The 23,051-nt window shown below is 42.7% G+C and overlaps 2 protein-coding genes across 2 annotated transcripts; both read left to right on the plus strand.

The window, feature by feature from the left end:
- The first annotated feature begins 682 nt into the window (after positions 1–682).
- LOC137256053 (tubulin alpha-4A chain-like) lies at positions 683–5,665 on the plus strand. Its single transcript, XM_067793732.1, has 3 exons — positions 683–774; positions 2,781–3,003; positions 4,059–5,665. Exons 1-3 carry the CDS (start codon positions 772–774, stop codon positions 5,153–5,155), a joined length of 1,323 nt encoding a protein of 440 aa, XP_067649833.1. The 5' UTR covers positions 683–771; the 3' UTR covers positions 5,156–5,665.
- Positions 5,666–9,475: 3,810 nt separating this feature from the next.
- LOC137255726 (tubulin alpha-3 chain-like) lies at positions 9,476–18,991 on the plus strand. Its single transcript, XM_067793225.1, has 3 exons — positions 9,476–9,638; positions 14,068–14,290; positions 16,621–18,991. Exons 1-3 carry the CDS (start codon positions 9,636–9,638, stop codon positions 17,745–17,747), a joined length of 1,353 nt encoding a protein of 450 aa, XP_067649326.1. The 5' UTR covers positions 9,476–9,635; the 3' UTR covers positions 17,748–18,991.
- The last annotated feature ends 4,060 nt before the right edge of the window (positions 18,992–23,051 follow it).

The following is a 23,051-nucleotide window of genomic DNA, read 5'->3' on the forward strand; positions in this document are numbered from 1 at the left end:
CTGGGAGTAGCCATAATGGGAAGATATCGGTGGAACAGCCTACCTGATGGAGGGGGGGGTGGAGATCTAGTAAAACCATTCGTCTGGAACAGATTGTATATTGGAAGGGTAGTCAAACTGGGAGTAGTCATAATGGGAATATGCTCAAACACTAGACTATTACATCGCTTACAAATATGTAGGTCACACATCTGACAGTCATGAAGGTCTTGGGCGTCCTCATATGACCAGTTACAAATACAATTCACACACCCGAACCACGATTTGCAACCAGAGAAGGATGACAATATGTGGATGAACAACTTTTTCATTGCTGTGAGAGCGACGTTTCAGTGTAGGTTCTAACGCTGCTATCAAGCAAGTGATGAAGTGCTTATGCTGTTTATCACTTGCTTGATAACAGTGTCAGAACCTACACCTGTATTGAACCTAAAGAAGTTGTTCATCCATATATTGTCATCCTTCCTTACTGCCCCAACTTCTAAACGCCTCTCAAAGAAGATTTGCAATTAGATGACTTGTAACGTACACTCATTCACCAACCATTAGGTTCAGTATAAGTCGGTTATACCAAGTGCTAGTAATGAGAGCTACGAATATCAGTATCCACCGCCAGTCCCAGCCAGTCACAATCCAGGTCACACCGGGTCTGGTATATAAGTTACGAGATTCTTCAATCTGCATTCATAACATCTCACTGGCGCTCTTCACGTTAAGGTGAGACGGCGAGGACAGTCACACACGTGCATCCACAACATCGTCTGCATCACAATGGTGAGTACAGCGTTCGCCCATTGATAACTTCCAGTTTCTGTGGAGGGGGATGAATATAAAACCACGGCGTAGGGCGTTAGCATCGTAGACTTAGGCCCAAACGACGTTGGGTACCTGAAGGAGAGGTAAGGTAGAGATAAGGTTCTCCAGTCACGCCGAAGTCTTGGGTTCGATTCCCCTCAAAGGTACAATGTGAAGCCCACCTTTCTATCGTCCCCCGCCGTGATATTGCTTCAATATTACCAAAACAGGTGTAAAACTAACTCACTCACTCACTCACTCTCCAACTTCGAGATAAACGTAGTTATCCGAATATCGTTGGTTTATATCACATACACAAAACATATTATAACTACCTACATCGCCTCATGACGATGAAGAGCTCCGATTACACGTTTCACTGTGTTTTACTTTTGACATTTAGCATGGTTGTATGTTCCGGAATTAGACTATTATTGAATTAGGTCATTATTCACTGCATATGTCATGTTTCAATAATTGCGAAGCAGTGGTTACTCTAGCTATAACGGCGTTCTATCGGAATGAACACGAACAACCATTCACTGTGCACTCGGAAAACTTTCATTAGCGCTTTTGGTAATGCGCGGCCTAGTATTTTTACGTCACTGGTTTGTCTCGAATTCACAAAAAGAGAGAAAATATTCATAGAATTCGCACTTAGGAAAATGTATGCCCCCAGTTCCAAATCCATGTCTCCCATGATAATATCGAGTTGATGTGTCCCCAGTACCAAATGCTTGTCTCCCTCGGTTATAAGAGTTGATATTTCCTCAGTACCTAATGCTTGTCTCCCCTGTTATTCGAGTTGATGTGTCCCCAGTACCAAATGCTTGTCTCCCTCGGTTATAAGAGTTGATATTTCCTCAGTACCTAATGCTTGCCTACCCTGTTATTCGAGTTGATGTGTCCTCAGTACCAAATGCTTGTCTCCCTCGGTTATAAGAGTTGATATTTCCTCAGTACCTAATGCTTGCCTACCCTGTTATTCGAGTTGATGTGTCCTCAGTACCAAATGCTTGTCTCCCTCGGTTATAAGAGTTGATATTTCCTCAGTACCTAATGCTTGCCTACCCTGTTATTCGAGTTGATGTGTCCTCAGTACCAAATGCTTGTCTCCCCTGTTATTCGAGTTGATGTGTCCTCAGTACCAAATGCTTGTCTCCCTCGGTTATAAGAGTTGATATTTCCTCAGTACCAAATGCTTGTCTCCCCTGTTATTCGAGTTGATGTGTCCTCAGTACCAAATGCTTGTCTCCCCCGGTTATTAGAGGTGATATTTCCTCAGTACCTAATGCTTGCCTACCCTGTTATTTGAGTTGATGTGTCCTCAGTACCAAATGCTTGTCTCCCCTGTTATTCGAGTTGATGTGTCCTCAGTACCAAATGCTTGTCTCCCTCGGTTATAAGAGTTGATATTTCCTCAGTACCAAATGCTTGTCTCCCCTGTTATTCGAGTTGATGTGTCCTCAGTACCAAATGCTTGTCTCCCCCGGTTATTAGAGGTGATATGTCCTCAGTACCTTATGCTTGTCTTCCCTGTTATTTGAGTTGATGTGTCCCCAGTACCAAAATAATGCATGTCTCCCGTTATTCGAGTTGATATTTCCTCAGTACCTAATGCTTGTCTACCCTGTTATTCGAGTCCATATGTCCCCAGTACCAAATGCATGTCTCCCGTTATTCGAGTTGATGTGTCCCCAGTACCAAATGCTTGTCTCCCTTGTTATTCGAGTTTATATGTCCCCAGTACCTAATGCTTGTCTCCCTTGTTATTCGGGTTGATGTCCTCAGTAACAAATGCTTACCTCCCTTGTTCTTTTATATTTGCTATGTCTCCCCTCCCCACTTTACACCTATACATGTAGATATAAAGTGCATATTCTTCGCAGATACACGGGTTGTCTTGACCTTTTGTTATCATGTTCAGTTGTTTGCTTGGTGACTGCAAATGTGTTCTACAAATTCAACCATTGCGTTGTTTTCAGCGAGAGATAGTCAGCATACATATCGGCCAGGCTGGTGTCCAGATAGGCAATGCATGCTGGGAGTTGTACTGTCTGGAGCATGGCATCCAGCTTGATGGTCAGAGGTCCTCGGGCCCCAGCGTCGTCGGGGGAGAAGATGACTCCTTCCACACCTTCTTCAGCGAGACGGTGTCGGGGAAACATGTGCCTCGAGCAGTCTTTGTCGACACTGACAGTTCTGCTAGTGAGTTGCTGGAAAATAAATTATTGGAATCATTATAATACCATTCAGAGCAGTTCAGGTTTCGTGTGTGTGCAGAACAAACGTGGATCTCATGAGGTTGATCGACAACTATGTGACACAAACCATGAAAACTCACATCAAGCAATTATACTACTAGAGTTACTCCCATGTCATTGCAACCTCCTGACCACAATAGGGGCGGTGGAGTAGCCTAGTGGTTAAAGCGGTCGCTCGTCACGCCGAAGACCCGGGTTCGATTCCCCACATGGGTACAATGTGTGAAGCCCATTTTCTGGTGTCGATATCGCTGGAATATTGCTAAAAGCGGCGTAATACCAAACTCACTCACTCACTCACTCCTGACCACAATACAAAAATAAATAAAAGAATAAATAAGATGCTAGTAAATGTATAAAGCAATATAAATAACACAGTATATGTATTCATGTTTCTGTCTGTTAAATCATATTCAGAATGACGAATTTAGGGTATAATGTCTCTTAGTTAGAGGAGCAACTGTCCATTGCAAGAAGTGCTTTTCAGAGAAAGACAGATGTAGAACTGTGTGGGGTTTAGTATTTTTAAGTAGGTTTCAATATACAATTGCAGTGGTTTTGTAATATTTGTTTTGTTTGTTGTTCTACGTAATTAGGACACGATGACATGTGTCAAGATCGTCGTCCACCCGATCCCGTTTGTCTCCTCTTGCAACAAGCATGCGTTTAGTTTTACGCCGCACTCAGCAATATTCCAGCTAAATGACGGCAGTCTGTAAATAATCGAGTCAGGACCTGACAATCCAGTGATCAACAACATGAGCATCAATCTACTTAACTAGGAACCGATGACATGTGGCAACCAAATCAGCGAGTCTGACCACCTGATCCTGTTAGTCGCCTCTTACGACAAGAATAGTCGCCTTTTGTGGCAAGCATTTGTTGCTGAAGGCCTATTCTAACCCGGGACCTTCATTTGTCTTTGCGTCTTTAGCATTTCTATATATAAAACAACACGATCTCGGTGCACTTGTGAAAAGTAACGATTATATATTACAGATGCTATTAGGAACGGACCCTGCCGGCAACTGTTCGACGACCAACTCCTCCTATCCGGTAAAGAAAGCAAAGTCCTCTACAGCTCTGGCCATAAAATAGTACGCCATTACCTTCTCGATGATTCTCTTGAGGGGATCAAGAAAGTGACTGACCAGTGTAGCAGCCTCCAAGGTTTCCTGGTATTCCATGGCGTCGGTGGCGGCACAGGCTCCGGCTTTACGTCCCTCTTGATGGAGCACCTGTCTGATATCTACGGCGACAAAATGAAGCTGGCATTCTCCGTCTACCCAACACCTCAGCTGTCTGACGAAATTATTGCTCCCTACAACGCCGTGTTGTCCACCCGCTCCCTCCTCCAATATTTCGACGCCGCTTTTGTAATCGACAACGAGGCTGTATACAACATGAGCTGTAACCTTATCCGTGGACGTCCCACATTCGCCAACCTGAACAACGTGATTGCACAGATAATCAGCTCCGTCACTCTCCCGCTCCGATCCCAAGGAACCCTGAACGTGGATCTAAAAGAGATTCAAACCAACCTTGTTCCCCATCCACGAATCAAGTTCCCTGTTGCCAGTTATGCACCTATCATTAAAAGAGGCGGTGTTGAAGCGCCGTCTGTTTCCGACATGACAAGCGCCTGTTTTAACCCCAACAACCAGATGGTTAGATGTGATCCAAACCGCTCCACCTTCATGGCCTGCTGTCTCCAATATCGAGGAAACATCGACTCCAAAGACGTAAACAACGCTATACAGTCTCTCAACGCCAAAGGGACAGCCAGATTCTCTAACTGGTGCCCTAGAAACTTCAAAGTCGGAATCAATGCGCAGGCGCCATCCGCTTCCACCGGAAGTGACCTTGCCGAGGTAAAGAGAGCAGTTTGCATGCTCAGCAACAACACCGGTATTGCTGAGGTATGGGCTCGTCTCAGCCGCAAGTTTGACTTGATGTATGCCAAGCGGGCTTACGTTCATGCCTTCGAACGTGATGGGATGGACCTGAAGTGGTTTGACGAGGCTCGTGAAGACTTGGCCTCCCTTGAGGAAGATTACAAGAAAATTGACGCGGGTTCATTTGACCCTACGTCATAAACTAAGACGCAGGCAAGTTTCAACAACGTCATGAGTGAGTGAGTGAGATTAGTTTTACGCCGCACTCAGCAATATTCCAGCTACGTGGCGGCGGTCTGTAAATAATCGAGTTTGGATCAGAGAATCCAGTGATCAACAACATGAGCATCGATCTGCTTAACTGGGAACCGATGACATGTGTCAACCAAGTCAGCGAGTCTGACCACCCGATCCCGTTCCTCGCCCCTTACGACAAGCACAGTCGCCTTTTATGGCAAGCATGGGTTCCCTCGAAGGCCTATTCTACCCCGGGACATCACGGGTAAAAAAATAACGTCATGAAAGTAGAACGGGGGCGTGTAATATATTACAGAAGAACGACGGAACTATATCAACCACCCAACAAAGACATTCTTGAAATATCTTGTGAAATGAATTTTGCCTGCATTCTTGTTTCTGTGTGTTTGAAACGAATGTTTCTCTTACCCACTGGAATACAATTGTGTCTCAATAAAACTGAAAACATTCGTATATTGTGTTTTGCTGTCTATTCAGTCACAATGACTGAGTGATGTACGTGTGCTTAAGTCCACTTGGGACGAGGTTGGCAGAAGAAAGTCACAAAGACATAAAAGTGTTCATGAAATTTCGAAACATAAGTCTCTCAACTAAGACTCTAAACGGGTTTCCTTGCATAAACATTACGTTAATAACATGAGTGAGTGAGTATGGTTTTACGCCGCTTTATATTCCAGCAATATCACTGCGGGGGACAGCAGAAATGGGCATCGCAATGAGGACAATGTACCGTGGTCAGCTGACAGTCCCATGAAAAATAATTAAAATCAAAATACGTGTACCTCAGACATTAACTGCGTCGTGAGAGAAACACGGATCAAAGCTACCTTAAACCAGGCGATTGCTGGAGCACCTCCCTCTCTCCATTCAGTTTTTTACTCTTGAATATGTGAGGTTGGTCATGAAGTGACAGAATGATTATCAAGTCACACAGTCTGATATGTGATACAAGATAGCCAATAAAGAAGTCGACCGTCAGACAAGCTAGAACTAGACAGTCAGATATGTGATACTAGATAGACATAAAGAAGTCGACAGTCGGATATGTGATGCGAGATGGACAATAAAAAGGTAGACATTTAAATATATGATAAGAGATAGACAATAAAGAAGTAAACTGTCAGATATGTGACACGAGGTAGACAATAAAGAAGTAAACTGTCAGATATGTGACACGAGGTAGACAATAAAGAAGTTAACGGATATGTGATACAAGATAACCAATAAAGAAGTAAACAGTCACATATGTGATACGAGACAGACAATAAAGAAGTAAACTGTCAGATATGTGACACGAGGTAGACAATAAAGAAGTTAACGGATATGTGATACAAGATAACCAATAAAGAAGTAAACAGTCACATATGTGATACGAGACAGACAATAAAGAAGTAAACTGTCAGATATGTGACACGAGGTAGACAATAAAGAAGTTAACGGATATGTGATACAAGATAACCAATAAAGAAGTAAACAGTCACATATGTGATACGAGACAGACAATAAAGAAGTAAACTGTCAGATATGTGACACGAGGTAGACAATAAAGAAGTTAACGGATATGTGATACAAGATAACCAAAAAAGAAGTAAACAGTCACATATGTGATACGAGACAGACAATAAAGAAGTAAACTGTCAGATATGTGACACGAGGTAGACAATAAAGAAGTTAACGGATATGTGATACAAGATAACCAATAAAGAAGTAAACAGTCACATATGTGATACGAGACAGACAATAAAGAAGTAAACTGTCAGATATGTGACACGAGGTAGACAATAAAGAAGTTAACGGATATGTGATACAAGATAACCAATAAAGAAGTAAACAGTCACATATGTGATACGAGACAGACAATAAAGAAGTAAACTGTCAGATATGTGACACGAGGTAGACAATAAAGAAGTTAACGGATATGTGATACAAGATAACCAATAAAGAAGTAAACAGTCACATATGTGATACGAGACAGACAATAAAGAAGTAAACTGTCAGATATGTGACACGAGATAGACAATAAAGAAGTAAACTTTCAGATATGTGACACGAGGTAGACAATAAAGAAGTAAACTGTCAGATATGTGACACGAGGTAGACAATAAAGAAGTAAACTGTCAGATATGTGACACGAGGTAGACAATAAAGAAGCAGACAGTCAAATATGTGATGAGATGGACAATAAAAAGTCGACAGTTAAATATGGGATACAAGATAAACAATACAGAAATCGTCAGTTATGTGATAAGAGTTAGACAATAAAAAGTAGACATTTAGATATGTGATGCGAGATAGACAATAAAGAAGTTAACGGATATGTGATGCAAGATAACCAATAAAGAAGTAAACAGTCACATATGTGATACAAGATAGACATTAAAGAAGCAGACAATCAAATATGTGATCAGGGTAAGACAATAAAGAAGTCGACAGTCAGACATGTGATACGAGATGGGCAATAAAGAAGTAAATAGTCAGACATGTGATATGAGATAGACAATAACGAAGGAAACAGTCAGATATGTGATACGAGACAGACAATAAAGAAGTTAACAATCAGATATGTCATACGAGACAGACAATAAAGAAGTTAACAATCAGATATGTCATACGACATAGGCAATAAAGAAGTAAACAGTCAGATATGTCATACGAGACAGACAATAAAGAAGTAAACAGTCGGATATGTAATGCAGCCATAATGATCAGTGTATGTATGGATTTCTAGTGAAGTTTCAAGTCGGTATGTCTTAGCTCACTGGCTCCCATTCTCGATTCTCCGCGAAGATAGACTAAATTGTGTCGACAAAAACCTCTTTAACACATTCGTTTAATTGTTAGATGGGAAATATACCTTTAGTTGAAAGGTATTTGGAAGTATTAGTGATAGTTCTTTGACTTAAGAAATTGTTAGGGCTTGTTTGAGGTGTGTGAAACACAGGACATCTCGCCGAACTGTTCTGATCTGATTGAAATACTACATGGCGTTGTTTGAGTGTTTCTAATTGATGCTTCAAAAACATCTGTCAAATACACCTTTAATATTTATGAGGGGTATATACTATCAGGAGAAATGTGTTTGCAAGTAATAGTGATAGTGTCATAATCTAAAAAAATGTTAGGGTGCATTCGAGGTGTGTGAAAAATACGACATATCCCTGGTCTGATCTCACCCGCCATTGAAATACTACTCTGCGTTGTTTGAGTGTTTCTAGTTAATATTCTAAAACTTCTTTCACATACACCTTTTATTTTTAAGAAGAGAATATACCGTCCGATGAAAGGTGTTTACAAGTAATAACGATACGTTTATGATTTTAGAAAAAGTGTTAGGGTATATCTGATGTGTGTGAAAAATATGACACATCCCCGATCCGATCTGATCCGCCATCGATGCTTGTGGGTTATAGTTCTATAACTAGTTTATTTTTTGTTGATCTTATTATTTGACAAAACTGGAAAGGAGTGTACAACGCTTTGTGATAGTTTTAAACCTTTTGTTTTTGAGGGGTGTGTGACAGTGTCAGTTAACAGTTTGTTAATGTCCATGCCATTCCCCACATGCAATAAGACATCTGAATCAATTATTAATATAAACAAAACAGTCTCAGAGTAGGTTTCTGCAAAAGAACTGCTGATGTCAACACGTGTTCTAGAGACAGTTTTGCGTTCATGTGTACTTCTTTCTTTTATTCCTTTTCCTTGTTTCTTTCATTCACTCACATAATTCTTTCTTGCTCTTAATTCTTACTATGATTTATTCATTCATTGTAAAATTCCGACTGATACAATACACTGGTTGTTCTGTTAAACGCAGTCGAAGTTGCGCTGGAAACGAACCAAGTAAAGAAAGCAAGCGAGTGACCTATCCCAGTTGTAGATTATCCCTGCTTAAAATAAAAAACAGAAGTCCCACCAAAAGAACCAAAACATACGCCTGTACGCTGTTTACCAACAACACTGCTGGCCCACAATAAATCGACAAACGTGCACGACCCCGAATGTTTTCTGCCGGTAAATTCTACAAAACATCAGCCGCGGCTGAATTAACTCTTCACACCAGCGTGTACGGCGTGTGTTTGCACTGGCGCTCGTGTATATTTAACTAAAGACCTGTCCACGATGTCAACTGGTTAAAAAGGCGACAACATTTTGAACAACAGACTCAGTCCGCCAAGAAACACTTCTCACCGATGGCCCATAACGCAGACTGCGAGTATACCAGCTAACAACCAATCAAAACACTCGATACATTTAGCCCGCGGTGACCTACTTTTGAAATGTATAAAACCTGACGTCTGTGGCCAGGCATTCATATTGGTCAGACCTGCCGACTCACTGTAGATCTTTATGTCTGTGTGAGAACAGGATTTCTGCAACGGTTTAAATACCCTGTCCAAGGATTTCTATTTAAATCTGCAATATGGTGAGTAGAATATGGGGCCCATTGGCTGTTTTGCGCACTGTCTCTTAAAGATATGCTCTATTTTTATGCAAGTAATATCATCAGTATAATTTATTGAAGAAAAATGGCACAGTGTCACATTTAGATATCTGTTGATCGTCGATGATAAAAACGGATGGCAAGGTGTTACATTAAGAATGTCTTTTCAATTTCAGTAAATGGTATCATGTTTTCGAAAACATTTCACGTCTGTTTCAATAATGTATGCCAAAGCATCAATGTCCTGTGGGACCCCCGCTAGGCTATGCCACAGACTCAAAATTTCCCGGATGAATAGAAATCATTATTTTGTTTTCGGGTTTACACTTGCTCTCGTTTATTCCGTTTACAGTAAATCTGGGATTCTGTCGAAATTCAAAGGTATCAACAGGTATTTAAATTCGTTGTGATGCGTCAAGATAATTTATGCACGTATAGTGCCATTTTCCACTTATCACTATATTATTCATTTCTTAAAGGTATTTCTGGAACAAACATTTCTACCGTTTTTCATTGGTTACATTTCAGTGTGATAGCGATATTATACCTATTTATGACGTCATCGCACAAGCAACATACAAAACACGTCCAGTAATTGTTACGGTATACAACCTACGACATAGTCCCAAAGGGTATTTGTGAAAGACGTTTACCAATGTGGGACCGTTGATACAGTGTGTGGTTAAATGAATATGCGCGATTCCAATGACGACTGATGTGCACGGTTGGCCTAGTGGTTTAAAGCTGCACAGTTCCATATATCCGAAGTTATTTCGTTTTAGTATGTTTGCGGATTGTGATGATGGTTTCGAATCCCGGTTCAGGCTGAGCAGTTTGAAGCTTTGTCAGCACGATATCTGTGATCGGCAGAGTTACATCCCATGGGTACCCCAGAAACCTACACCTTCAGGTTTTTAAGCACAGTGCCCAAGCTTGTTAGGTTCAGAGACCAGTACCAAGAGCTTTCTATCCATATCTCATTTGTTATGACTAAGGTGCTGCTGGAAGCAGCGTTTGACCAATCTCAATCACTATAACGAATTTTGAGCTTCATTTGGAGAAACCCTCTACAAAGCGTCAATCACATGATGATGATGATGATGATGATGATGGTGGTGGTGGTGGTGGTGGCTAGTTAGAGATTTAACCTGCTATGATGATGATGATGGTGGTGGTGGCGGCCTGAAACGGGGATGATTTTGAGATTTAACCTGCGCTTTCCACCATCTCGCATATTTCGCCAAAAGCATGTTCTACCCCTGTTTTCATACACAACCGTCTGTCTTTAGATCCCGCACAAGACGGCACTGGCAACGAAGTGACAGTCGCTGGCTGTCCTCATTATATGAGAATAGTTAATCAATAGTGACTTAGCTATGTCGGTGTCTGTCCACCAGGCAGAATGGCCAAACTGTCGACTTCCTAATTACTGCTGGACTAACTCTTCCAGGAAACATTCTCAGTGGCACTGGTGTAAATATCATCCGGTCTGTTGGTGATAAGCAAAAGCAAAATTGCCTGAATGGTTACGTGAGTCAGTGTGTGAGCGCTGTTTTACGATGCCTTAAGCAATATTCCCGCAATATCAGGGCGGAATTGGGCTTCACACATTTTACCCATGAGGGGAATCGAACCTGGGACTTTTGTGTGACGGTTTATCCACTAGGCTTCCACACCGACCTGCCCGAGCTGAATTATCTCCAGACTAATACAAGGTAATCGAAGAGCAAGGAAAACTATGCACCTATGTTTGATGATGGATAAGTAGAAAAGACCCAAAAGACACTTTCTCCAAAAGGATGTTTAGTTTTTCGCCGCTTTAGCAACATTCACGCAGTATCACAGCGGGAGACATCAGAAATGGGCTTCGTTCATTCTACCCATATGGGGATTTGAACCCGGGTCATGGAGACGAAAAAGATGTGCTTGTAAAAAGCACTGCAGTTGTCCTTTGGATTGTGCCTTATTGAAGGACTTTAGTTTTACGCCGCTTTTAAAACATTCCAGCAGTATCACGGATGGGGACATCAGAAATGGGTTTCACACATTTTACCCATATGGGGAACTGAAACCGGGTGGTCGGCGTGAAGAGCGAACCCTTTATCCACTAGGCTACCCCACTTTTGTGTCTGAAGTCAGCATTATGCCTGCGCATGTGTTCAACCTTGTAATATTTTGACAAGGTTTATGATTTGGGGGTCAAAACGAACTTTTAAGTGTATACTTTCTTTTACTCGGTCTTTGAGTTTTGTAATCATTTCATGCAAATGTTAAAGCATGCTGCAGCACATTATGTGAGTGGGTGCCCGTTATAGTCATCAAATATTCATCCACCCCCAATCAATCTATTGTCAGAACCTGTCGTCTCAGGCACTCCACAACTAGTTGCACTGCATTGCAGATTTCACGATTTATGGTTACCATGGCAACCTGCGGTCGTAACCGGTGGCACCATACTGTCTTCGGTTGAAGGTTCAAATGCTCTTCATCAACGCGTATTATAACACCAGAAGACAGACGTTTAGCGTTATTCCCCGACACCCATTTCCCAAGAAATCAGTTCACGGAGGTGTACTTGACATGCATTGTTCCATCAGTTAATTATGGCGCCCATAAACAAACCATGGGGCAGTTCCACGTCATCTTTAAACGCGAGACCGTGGAGCTGGTGTTGGATCGATACGGAGAGAAGCGATCGCTCTGTGCTCCTGGCACGAGACCGAATAGGGACCGTGTGCTTACTGTCCACTGTGCGTGTCAGTGAGTGACTTGGGTTTAAAGCCGCTTTACATAGTTCTTCTGTTACATCACGGTGTTTACCCGTGAACATCCGGGTTACAATTCATCTTCAGCATCATCTACTTGTAAAAGACGACTAACGGGATCGGGTGGTCAGTCCGCACCCAATAAAATTCCAGCTAGATGGCGGTGGTCTAAAAATAATGCAGTTATTAACAACATGAACATCGATCTACGCAACTGAGGTTACGATGACACGCGTAAAGCAAGTCAGCGAACTGATCACCCGATCCCGTCAGTCGCCTCTTACAACAAGCATGGGTTGATCGAGTCCATCCCGGGTCTTTCCTTGTCAATTTATGACACTTCAAGTTGGTAATGAAATAACTGAGTCAGTGTTTAACACCGTTCTTGGTGTTATTCCACAAACATCAAGACGGGGACGTCATAAATAAGCTTCGGCCATCATATTGGGAATCGAACCCGGATTTGGAGCGTAACGGGCGAAGGCGTTATCCGCTTGGTTGCCGACCCTTCCGATGATCAAGGATGAATGAAAGAGACTAGAAACGCAGCTCAGGACGTTCAGATTACCTTTAATAGCCCTTTCCAATTTATTTTGACAGTATGATAGGAATAAGAAAGTATCGATTTGGAAAGCCGAAACAAATTTGATCCATCGTGCTGAATCGTTAGCACGTTAGGATGAGATGAGATGTTACTATATTTGATTATATGTCTTCGGCACTAGTGACGACGGGAATGGGATAAATGGTAGCAATTGCCTAATAACAATCATTCGGAACACTTCCGCAGTTCGCAGCCAGCAGAAGTAAATAATTAAAGGGATGTTTTCATAACCAGCCACCATATAAACATGTCACCATGACCCGGGAATGTTTGTTGTTAAACGCTGCACTATCCAGCAAAATGGCGGCGCTCGGTGTGAGTGAATTTAATTAAACCGCCATGAGCAACATCCCAGCAGTCTCACGACATGTGAGTGAGTGCGATGGTTTTACGCCACTTTTAGCCATATCCTAGCGTTGTCGCGGCATGGGACATTAGAAATAGGCTTCACACATTGCATCCATATGGGATCGAACCAGAGTTGTCGGCGTGAGGAGCGAACGCTTTAACCACTAGGCTGCCCAATCATCCAGTGAGAGAGCAGTAGCAATGATTAACCCTTTGCACGATGACAAGCAGTCATCTTAGACCCTGGTCGCTGGATATAATTCCAGCTTTGGTTTCTCTATCGTCTTTGGAGTAGTTCAGTCAAAACACTCTTATCTCGAATTTTGAAGTGTCGAACTTATCTCTAAAACTATTCGTGTCAATATTCAGTTGATTGACATTATCAATGATCATCAATCTAAACAATTAGCTTAACAGCCAGTCCTGCCAAATGCCGCTTTTGGGTTGTTGAGGATCTGTACCTACCAAAGTTGAGAACACATTAATTACTATTATACTGAATCTACGTAAAGATACGTCTTCGAAATTTGGTTGTGAGCAAAATAATACCCTATCAGTTAGTACATACAGATTTAAACAGACTTGCAGTTTTTCTTGAGTTTAGTATGACATATTCAGTTGTTCGTTTGGTGAATATATTGATGTGCCTGTCAAGAATGTTCTTCAAATTGAAATTTTATTTAATCTTTTGCAGCGTGAATGTATCAGCGTTCATATCGGCCAGGCTGGTGTCCAGATCGGCAATGGATGCTGGGAGTTGTACTGTCTGGAGCACGGCATCCAGCCTGACGGTCAGATGCCCTCGGACAAGACCATCGGGGGTGGGGACGACTCCTTCAACACCTTCTTCAGCGAGACGGGGTCGGGAAAACACGTGCCTCGGGCAGTGTTCGTTGACCTGGAGCCCACAGTTGTAGGTTAGTTTGGGCGAAGATACACACATCAGCAGAGAATTCAGTATCTTTGGTATGGTGTTAACACGACGCATAACACAGACACAGACACCATTACATGGACCCACATGAACACACACGTGCATACATGCATAGATGCACACGCAGACACACCTGAGCGCACTGACAGCACACACATAGTATTTGAACAGTGTCAGTGTAATACACACACACATGATACACCAGGATCCATTACCTCATAGAAGACACATTGATACCTCGAGTCTACAAGTCTTCTTTAATATCAGCATGTTTTTACGCAGGTAACATCTGAACAAGCCCAGTCTCTATTTTATATCTGAATAATTAATACTTAAAACTATTCCTTGAGATTTAAGCTGATTTATCTGACATATCGAGCGCACAACATACCGATGCCACCAGCCGACATTTGTTGGATTTGTGACGCCATATTGGATTTTCGCTTCATATCGATCACAATGGCCCCTAATTGTCTCGGTTTGAGGACATTGTCTTGACGATCCCTCACGATATCAGTTCCCACTTCAGAACACATATGACAGATGTGTTCTCTCAAAGTGAGACATTCCCTAGGCGAGGTAGAAATGTGTTTCGGCCACCCAATAAAGGAATAACAGTCGTGTAATTATGTGTCCATTCATGATTATTTAAACGGTTCTTCACAGTCTTAAAGACCGCAACCTTTCTTAATTTAATAAGTGACTATTTACTGGGGGAAAGGGAGCTATGCCACGTCTATAACGGGGGTGACTCTTCCTTAGTGACCATGCTGCATTGAACCTGATGAAGTAATGTATTCTTGTTCGAGTGTTGGCGAATCTCCTCTGAATCGGTATTAACAGTGTGTCGATTCATGATTTGTTTCAGACTGGACGCAGTCTCTTTGACTCTTTGAATTCATCTCAAGCTATCTTCTACTCAGTTTGAAACAATTGAATATGTTAGTCATTTCTAAAACCATGTGAAGGCGGACTACCATACCGGCAGAAGGTACAGATGAACACAAGCATTTGTAGGAATAATTGGTAGTACTTAGTCCTGGAGGCGAAATGACAAATGAAAACACCTTATTTAATATTTGAGATTCACCATAAACCCCATGTCCACCAACCCTGAAACTTCTAATTTGCATGCCACGTGACTCGCTATTCGCTGTACGGTCTCTGTTGGGCACGCCAAGAGTGGTTTCCTCCTTTATCCAATATCTGAGATTCACCATAAACGCCATGTCCACCAACCCTCAAACTCCTAATTTGCATACCACGTGACTCGCTTTTCGCTGTACGGTCTCTGTTGGATACACCAAGACTGGTTTCCTTCTTATGTTATTTTGAGATTTGTCTGCTCGTGGGTTCGCCAAGTTGGAATATTGTTAAACTCGATTCACCTATTCTATCTTGTTCGAAAACAACCTCGATTAGGCCGATAGTGAAAATATACAGAGGATATTTTATGGGTTTTCGTATGTATAGAGCGTCGTAAACATAGGATGGTACTGGCTAGAATATAATGTTCAGTGTATTACCGAAGTCGTCATAGGTAGGAAAAGAAACCCATATCTACTTTCATACAGTAGCTTACCGCATGTGGAACGTAGCGTCAGAAACGAAACAGTGGTCATGACGTCACATCATCATGTCAATTGACATTTTGTCCTAGGGCATCGTATGAACCCCGATATTTTCACCTTCGTAGGTAATGAAGTAGACAATAGTAGACCTTATGCAAACGCCACAGAGCACTTTACATAATTATTATTCTTTTACATGATTCCAAAGTGAGTGAGTGAGTGAGTGAGTGAGTATGGCTTTACGCCACTTTGGGCAATATTCCAGCAATGTCACGGCGGTGAACACCGGAAATGAGCTTCACACTTAGCACCTATGCGGGCAGTCTTATGCGGGTCTCCAGCGAGACGAGCTAAGGCTTCAACCTTTAGGCAACACCCCCGCCCCACGTGTTTATAAGGATAACTGTCTACAACAACATAAGAATGACAATACTTCATAATACACCACAATGACGTCACTAGCGTTTTACAAGGACTGTAAAATGGAAATAGGTTACGCTCTGTAGTATGTTTTTTATGAACGTTAAGGACTTTCTGATCTAACGATTCTGCAGACAGTTAAAAACGAAATGGAAGTAAAACATTATTACGTAATTTGTAAGATGTCACGAATTGTCACATTTAAAAATATGACCGCAAGGACCTCTGGATAAAAGAATAAGAGTATAAATAATTTGCGTGGGGATATGCAGAAAACAAAGCTGTCGTTAAATCTCTAGTAACGAGTGTTCGTATATTTCAGATGAGGTACGTACCGGCACTTACCGCCAGCTGTTCCATCCCGAGCAGCTCATAACCGGCAAGGAGGACGCCGCCAACAACTACGCCCGTGGCCACTACACCATCGGCAAGGAGATCGTCGACCTCGTCCTTGACCGCATCAGGAAGTTGGCAGACCAGTGCACTGGACTCCAAGGCTTTCTGCTGTTCCACAGCTTTGGTGGTGGCACCGGCTCCGGCTTCACCTCCCTCTTGATGGAGAGACTGTCTGTGGACTACGGCAAGAAGTCCAAATTGGAGTTTTCTGTCTACCCCGCTCCCCAGATTTCTACTGCTGTGGTGGAGCCCTACAACTCTATCCTGACCACCCACACCACCCTGGAACACTCCGACTGCGCCTTCATGGTCGATAACGAGGCCATCTACGACATCTGCAGACGGAACCTTGACATTGAACGTCCTTCCTACACCAACTTAAACCGTCTGATTGGCCAGATCGTAAGCTCCATCACTGCCTCTCTCCGGTTCGACGGTGCCCTGAACGTGGATCTGACCGAGTTCCAGACCAACTTGGTGCCCTACCCACGTATCCACTTCCCTCTGGCTACCTACGCCCCAGTCATCTCCGCCGAGAAGGCCTACCACGAGCAACTCTCTGTCCCCGAAATCACTAATGCTTGTTTCGAGCCCGCGAACCAGATGGTGAAATGTGATCCACGTCACGGCAAATACATGGCTTGCTGTCTTTTGTACAGAGGTGATGTTGTCCCCAAGGACGTCAACGCTGCCATCGCCACCATCAAGACCAAAAGAAGCATCCAGTTCGTCGACTGGTGTCCCACTGGTTTCAAGGTCGGCATCAACTACCAGCCACCCACCGTTGTCCCTGGTGGTGACCTGGCCAAGGTCCAGAGAGCCGTCTGCATGTTGAGCAACACCACTGCCATCGCCGAGGCCTGGGCTCGTCTTGACCACAAGTTCGATCTGATGTACGCCAAGCGTGCCTTCGTCCACTGGTACGTGGGTGAGGGTATGGAGGAGGGAGAGTTCTCCGAGGCCCGTGAGGACTTGGCTGCCCTGGAGAAGGACTACGAGGAGGTTGGTGTCGACTCCATGGAAGGAGAAGCAGAAGGAGGGGATGAATATTAACTTTTTGTAAAGGTTGTGACGTATATGTTCTTCCATATTGCCTGGTAGTCCACTGTATACGTCCGGTTAGCCCAAATGTAGGTCAATCATCCCTCAGTCATCCAGTGTTTTGTGTTTCCATCCTAAGTAAACTTAGTTCCAGTATTTTTCGTTACATTCCACTACTGAGTAGTGAACGAAAACTGCTGAGACTAAGTTACTTAGACTCGTGTTTCCATTCGCTTATGATATATACCCGTGAAGTGTAAGGTTTCTAAACCTGCACTCACAGGAACTGACGAACGAATCCGGCTTAGACAATGATTGTAGAGCGGGTGATAAATGTACAAGTCACGGACGAGACAGATTGTACCGGCAAGACAACTTACCGGATTGGACAAATGCCGGCTTTGACAGTTTCCGTGAAGATCCGGGTCAGAATTGATCTTCAATAACCCATGCTTGTCGCAAGAGGCAATTAACAGGGACTGACTAGGATGGTCAGGCACGCTTACTTGGTTGACACATGCCGCCGTATACCAACTGACACAGTGGTGTCGACAGATGTTCAAGTAAATTAACTAATTACGTAGATCGATGATCATCTGGCGAATGGTTTAAGGGTATTTATCGTAACGTACTGGAGATACAATATACTGGATACTGACGGTGGAGCAATCACACTTGCTCTAGATTTGAATCCTCTATAGAGATTCGAATCCTTCATTCTGTCTACATTTCATGGTTGTTATTTCCCCGTAAAAATACTTTGTTGTTTCACAAAAGTTTTAAATGTAAAATATCATCGTGCGTACGCATTATTTTTTTATTTCCGTCGGTCTCCTTGTATTTGTACGTAACTAAAGGACCTAGATATTGTCAATATATTATGGGATTTTAAAGTGAAGAGGTCATTGACATTCTCAACAACAGATCATCAAACAACATACGAAACAACTATTGAAAACGCAAATGGTTCAAAACATGATCGAGTATCACACTAGTTGAAAACGTCAGGGAAGTCTGGAACCGGAAGTGCTATGTTTCGTCAAGGTCACGTATACTGGGGACAGTCCCGCAGTCGCTTCTTTGCAGCCAAAGATCAATGACATAGCTTACTGTTTGTTACACGCTTCAATTTATGTGTTTTTTTTTCAGATTATTTACTGAAACAAATGTTATAAATTTAGGTTTTTTTAAGTGTTGCAATATGAGATATTTTACCTCCACATCTACTGTATTTGAATACAAGTTTTTTGATGGAATACAAGAATTTGTGTTTTGTTTAAGACCCGAACGCAAACCGGATCTTCATGACTGTAAGCTGTACTTTTTTTCAATGTACTTACAACCATGGCATGACATTTCCATTCATCCATAGTTCGTGACAAGCGAATTATTTTTACTATTTTTTACTGTTTTCACAGTTTGTATAATCCCTTAATGCGCGCTATTATAAAGACTAACGCCTCCTTAGATTACAGGGTATGGGATTATTCAAACCTTAGTTCGAGAACGGTGTGGTGGGGTAGGCTAATGGTTAGCGTTCGTTAGACACGCTGAAGACCCGGGTTCGAGTACCCAAAAGGGTACAACGTGTGATGCCCAATTCAGGTGTGCCCGCCTGTGATATATTGGGAATATTGCTAAACGCGGCCTTACAGTTGACTCACTCACTCACTCACTCACTCACTCACTAGAGAATCGGTATGTAAGTGTAGTGAGGCAGAAGTTCTGCGATATATGAACTGCTGGGCACAGCACTCATGGGTGACAGAAAAAATCCACGGGAATCAAAATTGACAAGGTGTGTAATTACGTAGGTTCTTAATTTCAGCCAAGTTAATACTATTAGTTATTGATAAAAAAAAATTACGTGATTCTCTTTGACGTCGCCTGTCGGGGAGTTAGAGTAAATGTTTGTTGATCATAAAGAAACGTTTGAAGAAGTGGCGTTTTCCTGGTACCTCCGGCAAATAAAAGCATATCTAAACAGAGCGTCTACTCTTTAGTTGTTGTTTATCTTTGTTGGGTTTTTTTCTTCTCATTTTGTGGTAAATATTTCATTGTAAATTCTTAGAAAGGGAATTTTAAAAAAGAGGAATGAAATGAACACAACACAACGTAACACAACCGTGTCCACAAGTCGGCGCAATGTGTAAACGTGTGCAAAGCGCCCCTACAATCTGCAGTTACTGGCAGGAACTGAACCGTTGGATTAGCGTTCCAACTAAAAAAAGTATGTTTTTTTTGTCTGTCCTACATTTAGTTCCTGCTATTTCTGCGACTACTACTACCACTACCACTACCACTACCACTACCACTACCACTACCACTACTACTACTACTACTACTACTACTACTGCGTTAGAATTGGTCTTCAGCAACCAATGCATGTAAGAGGTGACTAACGGGCACGGGAGGTCAGGTTCTCTGACTTGATGAATGTCACTCTACCCACATTGCTTAAATGGATTGTGTCAGTCACTAGATTGTCTTGACCAGCCTTGATTATTTACAGACAGCCGTCATAAAACTGGAATATTGCTGCCTACGGCGTTGCACAAAACAAACTACTTCAACTGATTCCATCGCAACCTTGCATTCATGTTCTCTTAATCGCGTTGGAATGTTTTGGAGTCCATTAATATTCACTGTATAGGGTTACGTTCTTGGGACTGCCAGGATCCATTGGTGCGGTTCGAGTCGCAGCTTCAGCCTGTTCCTTAAGCTCGGTTTGTCAGTACCAATCAACAGCAACCTGTACCATTCTGTATCTCTCTCTCATGAGACTTCCACGTTATACGTGAGACAAAAAGTGTTCAGCGTTGTCATGGTGACAGAGTGATGCTCCTCCCCCGGACCTTTGTCGTGCCAGTACATGTCGCTGTGTAGCGTCTACCGCTTATCTGATAACTGTTATCTTACAGACTAGGTGCGGGATCCGTGAAAGTGCCATTACTAAGCACGTGAGCTGTGTGTTTATATTTATCTATGAGTCCAGCGTCCATGAACAAGGTCTGTTTCCCAAGGCTACATAGGTTAACTTCAGTCACGTTGATTTAATGTGAATACAATTCTTTCACTAGCAGCTTCAAGTAGACAGTTGCCCATTTCAGTGATAACTGGGAGTTCGCCTTGTATTTCGTGTGTCAAATGTAAGCACTGGGTTCAGTAGGTCAGTTGGTCTGTGTATGTTGTCTGTGTTATTAGGAGATAAAAACGTGTTGTGTGCTATGTCATTCTGACTGCGCGCTTTTGTGAAAGTGTAACCGACGTGCATTTTGACGGTAGATATATAGCTATCCATCTAATGCAGTTTAATACAACATTGTCCGCCTGTAGTGCAGCTTTATCCGCCTTTGGTGCAGCATCGTATTGCACCTTTAATGCAGCCGTATTCGCCTTCAACGCACTTTAGTCCACCTGTAACGCATCCCTATACGCCACGAATACAGCACAGTCCGCCTTCAATGTAGCCTTGTACGTCACTGACGCAGCATCGTGCACCTTTAATACAGCCTTCTTCATCTTTAATGCACTGTAGACCGTCTTTAATACAGCCTAGTCAACCTTTAAGGCACACTAGCCAGCTTTAATACAGCCTCGTCAGCTTTAATACAGCCTCGTCAGCTTTAATTCAGCCTAGTCAACCTTAGATACAGTCCAGACCGCCTTTACTACAGGCCCTACAACCTTTAATACAGCCTAGTTAGCCTTTAATGCAGCTTAGTCAAACTAAATACAGTCTAGTCCGCCTTTAATACACCTTACCCCGCGTTCAATACTGCCTAGTTCGCCTTTACTACAGCCTACTCAGTTTTTAATACAGCCTAGTCAGCCTTTAATGAAACCTAGTCAGCCTTTCATGCAACCTAGCCGGCCTTTAATACAGCATAGATAGCCTTTAATGCAACATAGTCAGCCTTTAATGGAGGTTAGTCAGCCTTTAACGCAACCGAGTGCGCCTTTAATACAGACTAGTCAGCCTATAACGCAACCTAATCCGCCTTTAATAGAACCTAGTTAGCCTTTAACGCAATCGCGTCCGCCTTTAATACATACTAGTCAGCCTATAACGCAACCTAACCCACCTTTAATAGAACCTAGTTAGCCTTTAACGCAGCCTAACCCGCCTTTAACGCAGCCGCGTCCGCCTTTAATGCATCTTTATGTGCCTAGGAATGGAAATGTTGTATCAGGCTGAATGTTCCGAATGCCTTTAGCAGCTTTCTTGTGTATTGATCTCCGTGCTTTGTACTGCGTCGATCTGTCTCCAAAAACTCAATAAGACTTTAAAATAGCTAAAACATCTTTCTTCGACGCAGTCGACTTGAAACCGGCCATTGTGTACCGCCATTTCGTGTGAAGTTGGCGTTCTTTATTGTCGATCCAGCCCAGTGGATTGTGCATGATATCACCAGGTAGTTTTCCAGCAAAACTTCCTTTTTCACTTTGTGTCGGTGATTAAATAGTTTGCGTGATGATTTAACACAACCAAGTATCCACTTTCAGTTCCCTCTTCTGCGTCTCTCTTACCTAGCCGTTAGCGTCAAATTCAAATTATTTCAAATTCAGGATTAATGACTGGTCTGTGAAGAGCAATGGCGTTTTGTACTGGCTGACATTTATTTCGTAAAAGGGCTTTCACAGTATATGTTGGCCTGTTTAAGAGATAGTACATGTCGCTATCAAAACCTCGACCCATTCGTACCTCGACCATTTCCGTTACGGATAAACCTCGACCATTTCTCGAGATTCGCGGATTTTCCAGAGGCACCGAAATTTGCTGACCGGAAACGTGAATCCCAGTGTCGAATCCTAGTTTGGTCATTTAATGTTACTTGGTTTGTCAGCACCAAGATGTGAAGTGGATAGCGTCTGCGTTACTTCGGGACTTTATCCTTGCAGCTCACACGCAGTCTTATAACTGGAACACTTTTCATTGCGGCGCCCAACCTCCACTCTGCAAGCACCCTCTAGATCCTTGTCGTGAGACGCGACTAACGGAATCGTGTGGACTCGGTTACTTTGTTGACGTTTTGGCCATCGTATCCCAATCAATGCTCATGCTGTTGATCACTGGACTGTCTGCTCCAGACTCGATTATGTACATGTCTGGGCGACTGGAGTACTACTGAGTGCGGCGTTAAACAACAAACCAACCAGCGAAACACTCTGCAAGAGGTGACTAACGGGATTGGGTGCATGGTCTGGCTCGCGGACTTGGTTGATACATGTTATGGTATCCTAGTTGTGTAGATCGATGCACATGCCATTGATTACTGGATTGTCTGGTCCAAATTCAGTTATTTACTGACCGAC

This window comes from Haliotis asinina, chromosome 11 (assembly GCF_037392515.1).
Source record: "Haliotis asinina isolate JCU_RB_2024 chromosome 11, JCU_Hal_asi_v2, whole genome shotgun sequence".
Classification (NCBI taxonomy): domain Eukaryota; kingdom Metazoa; phylum Mollusca; class Gastropoda; order Lepetellida; family Haliotidae; genus Haliotis; species Haliotis asinina.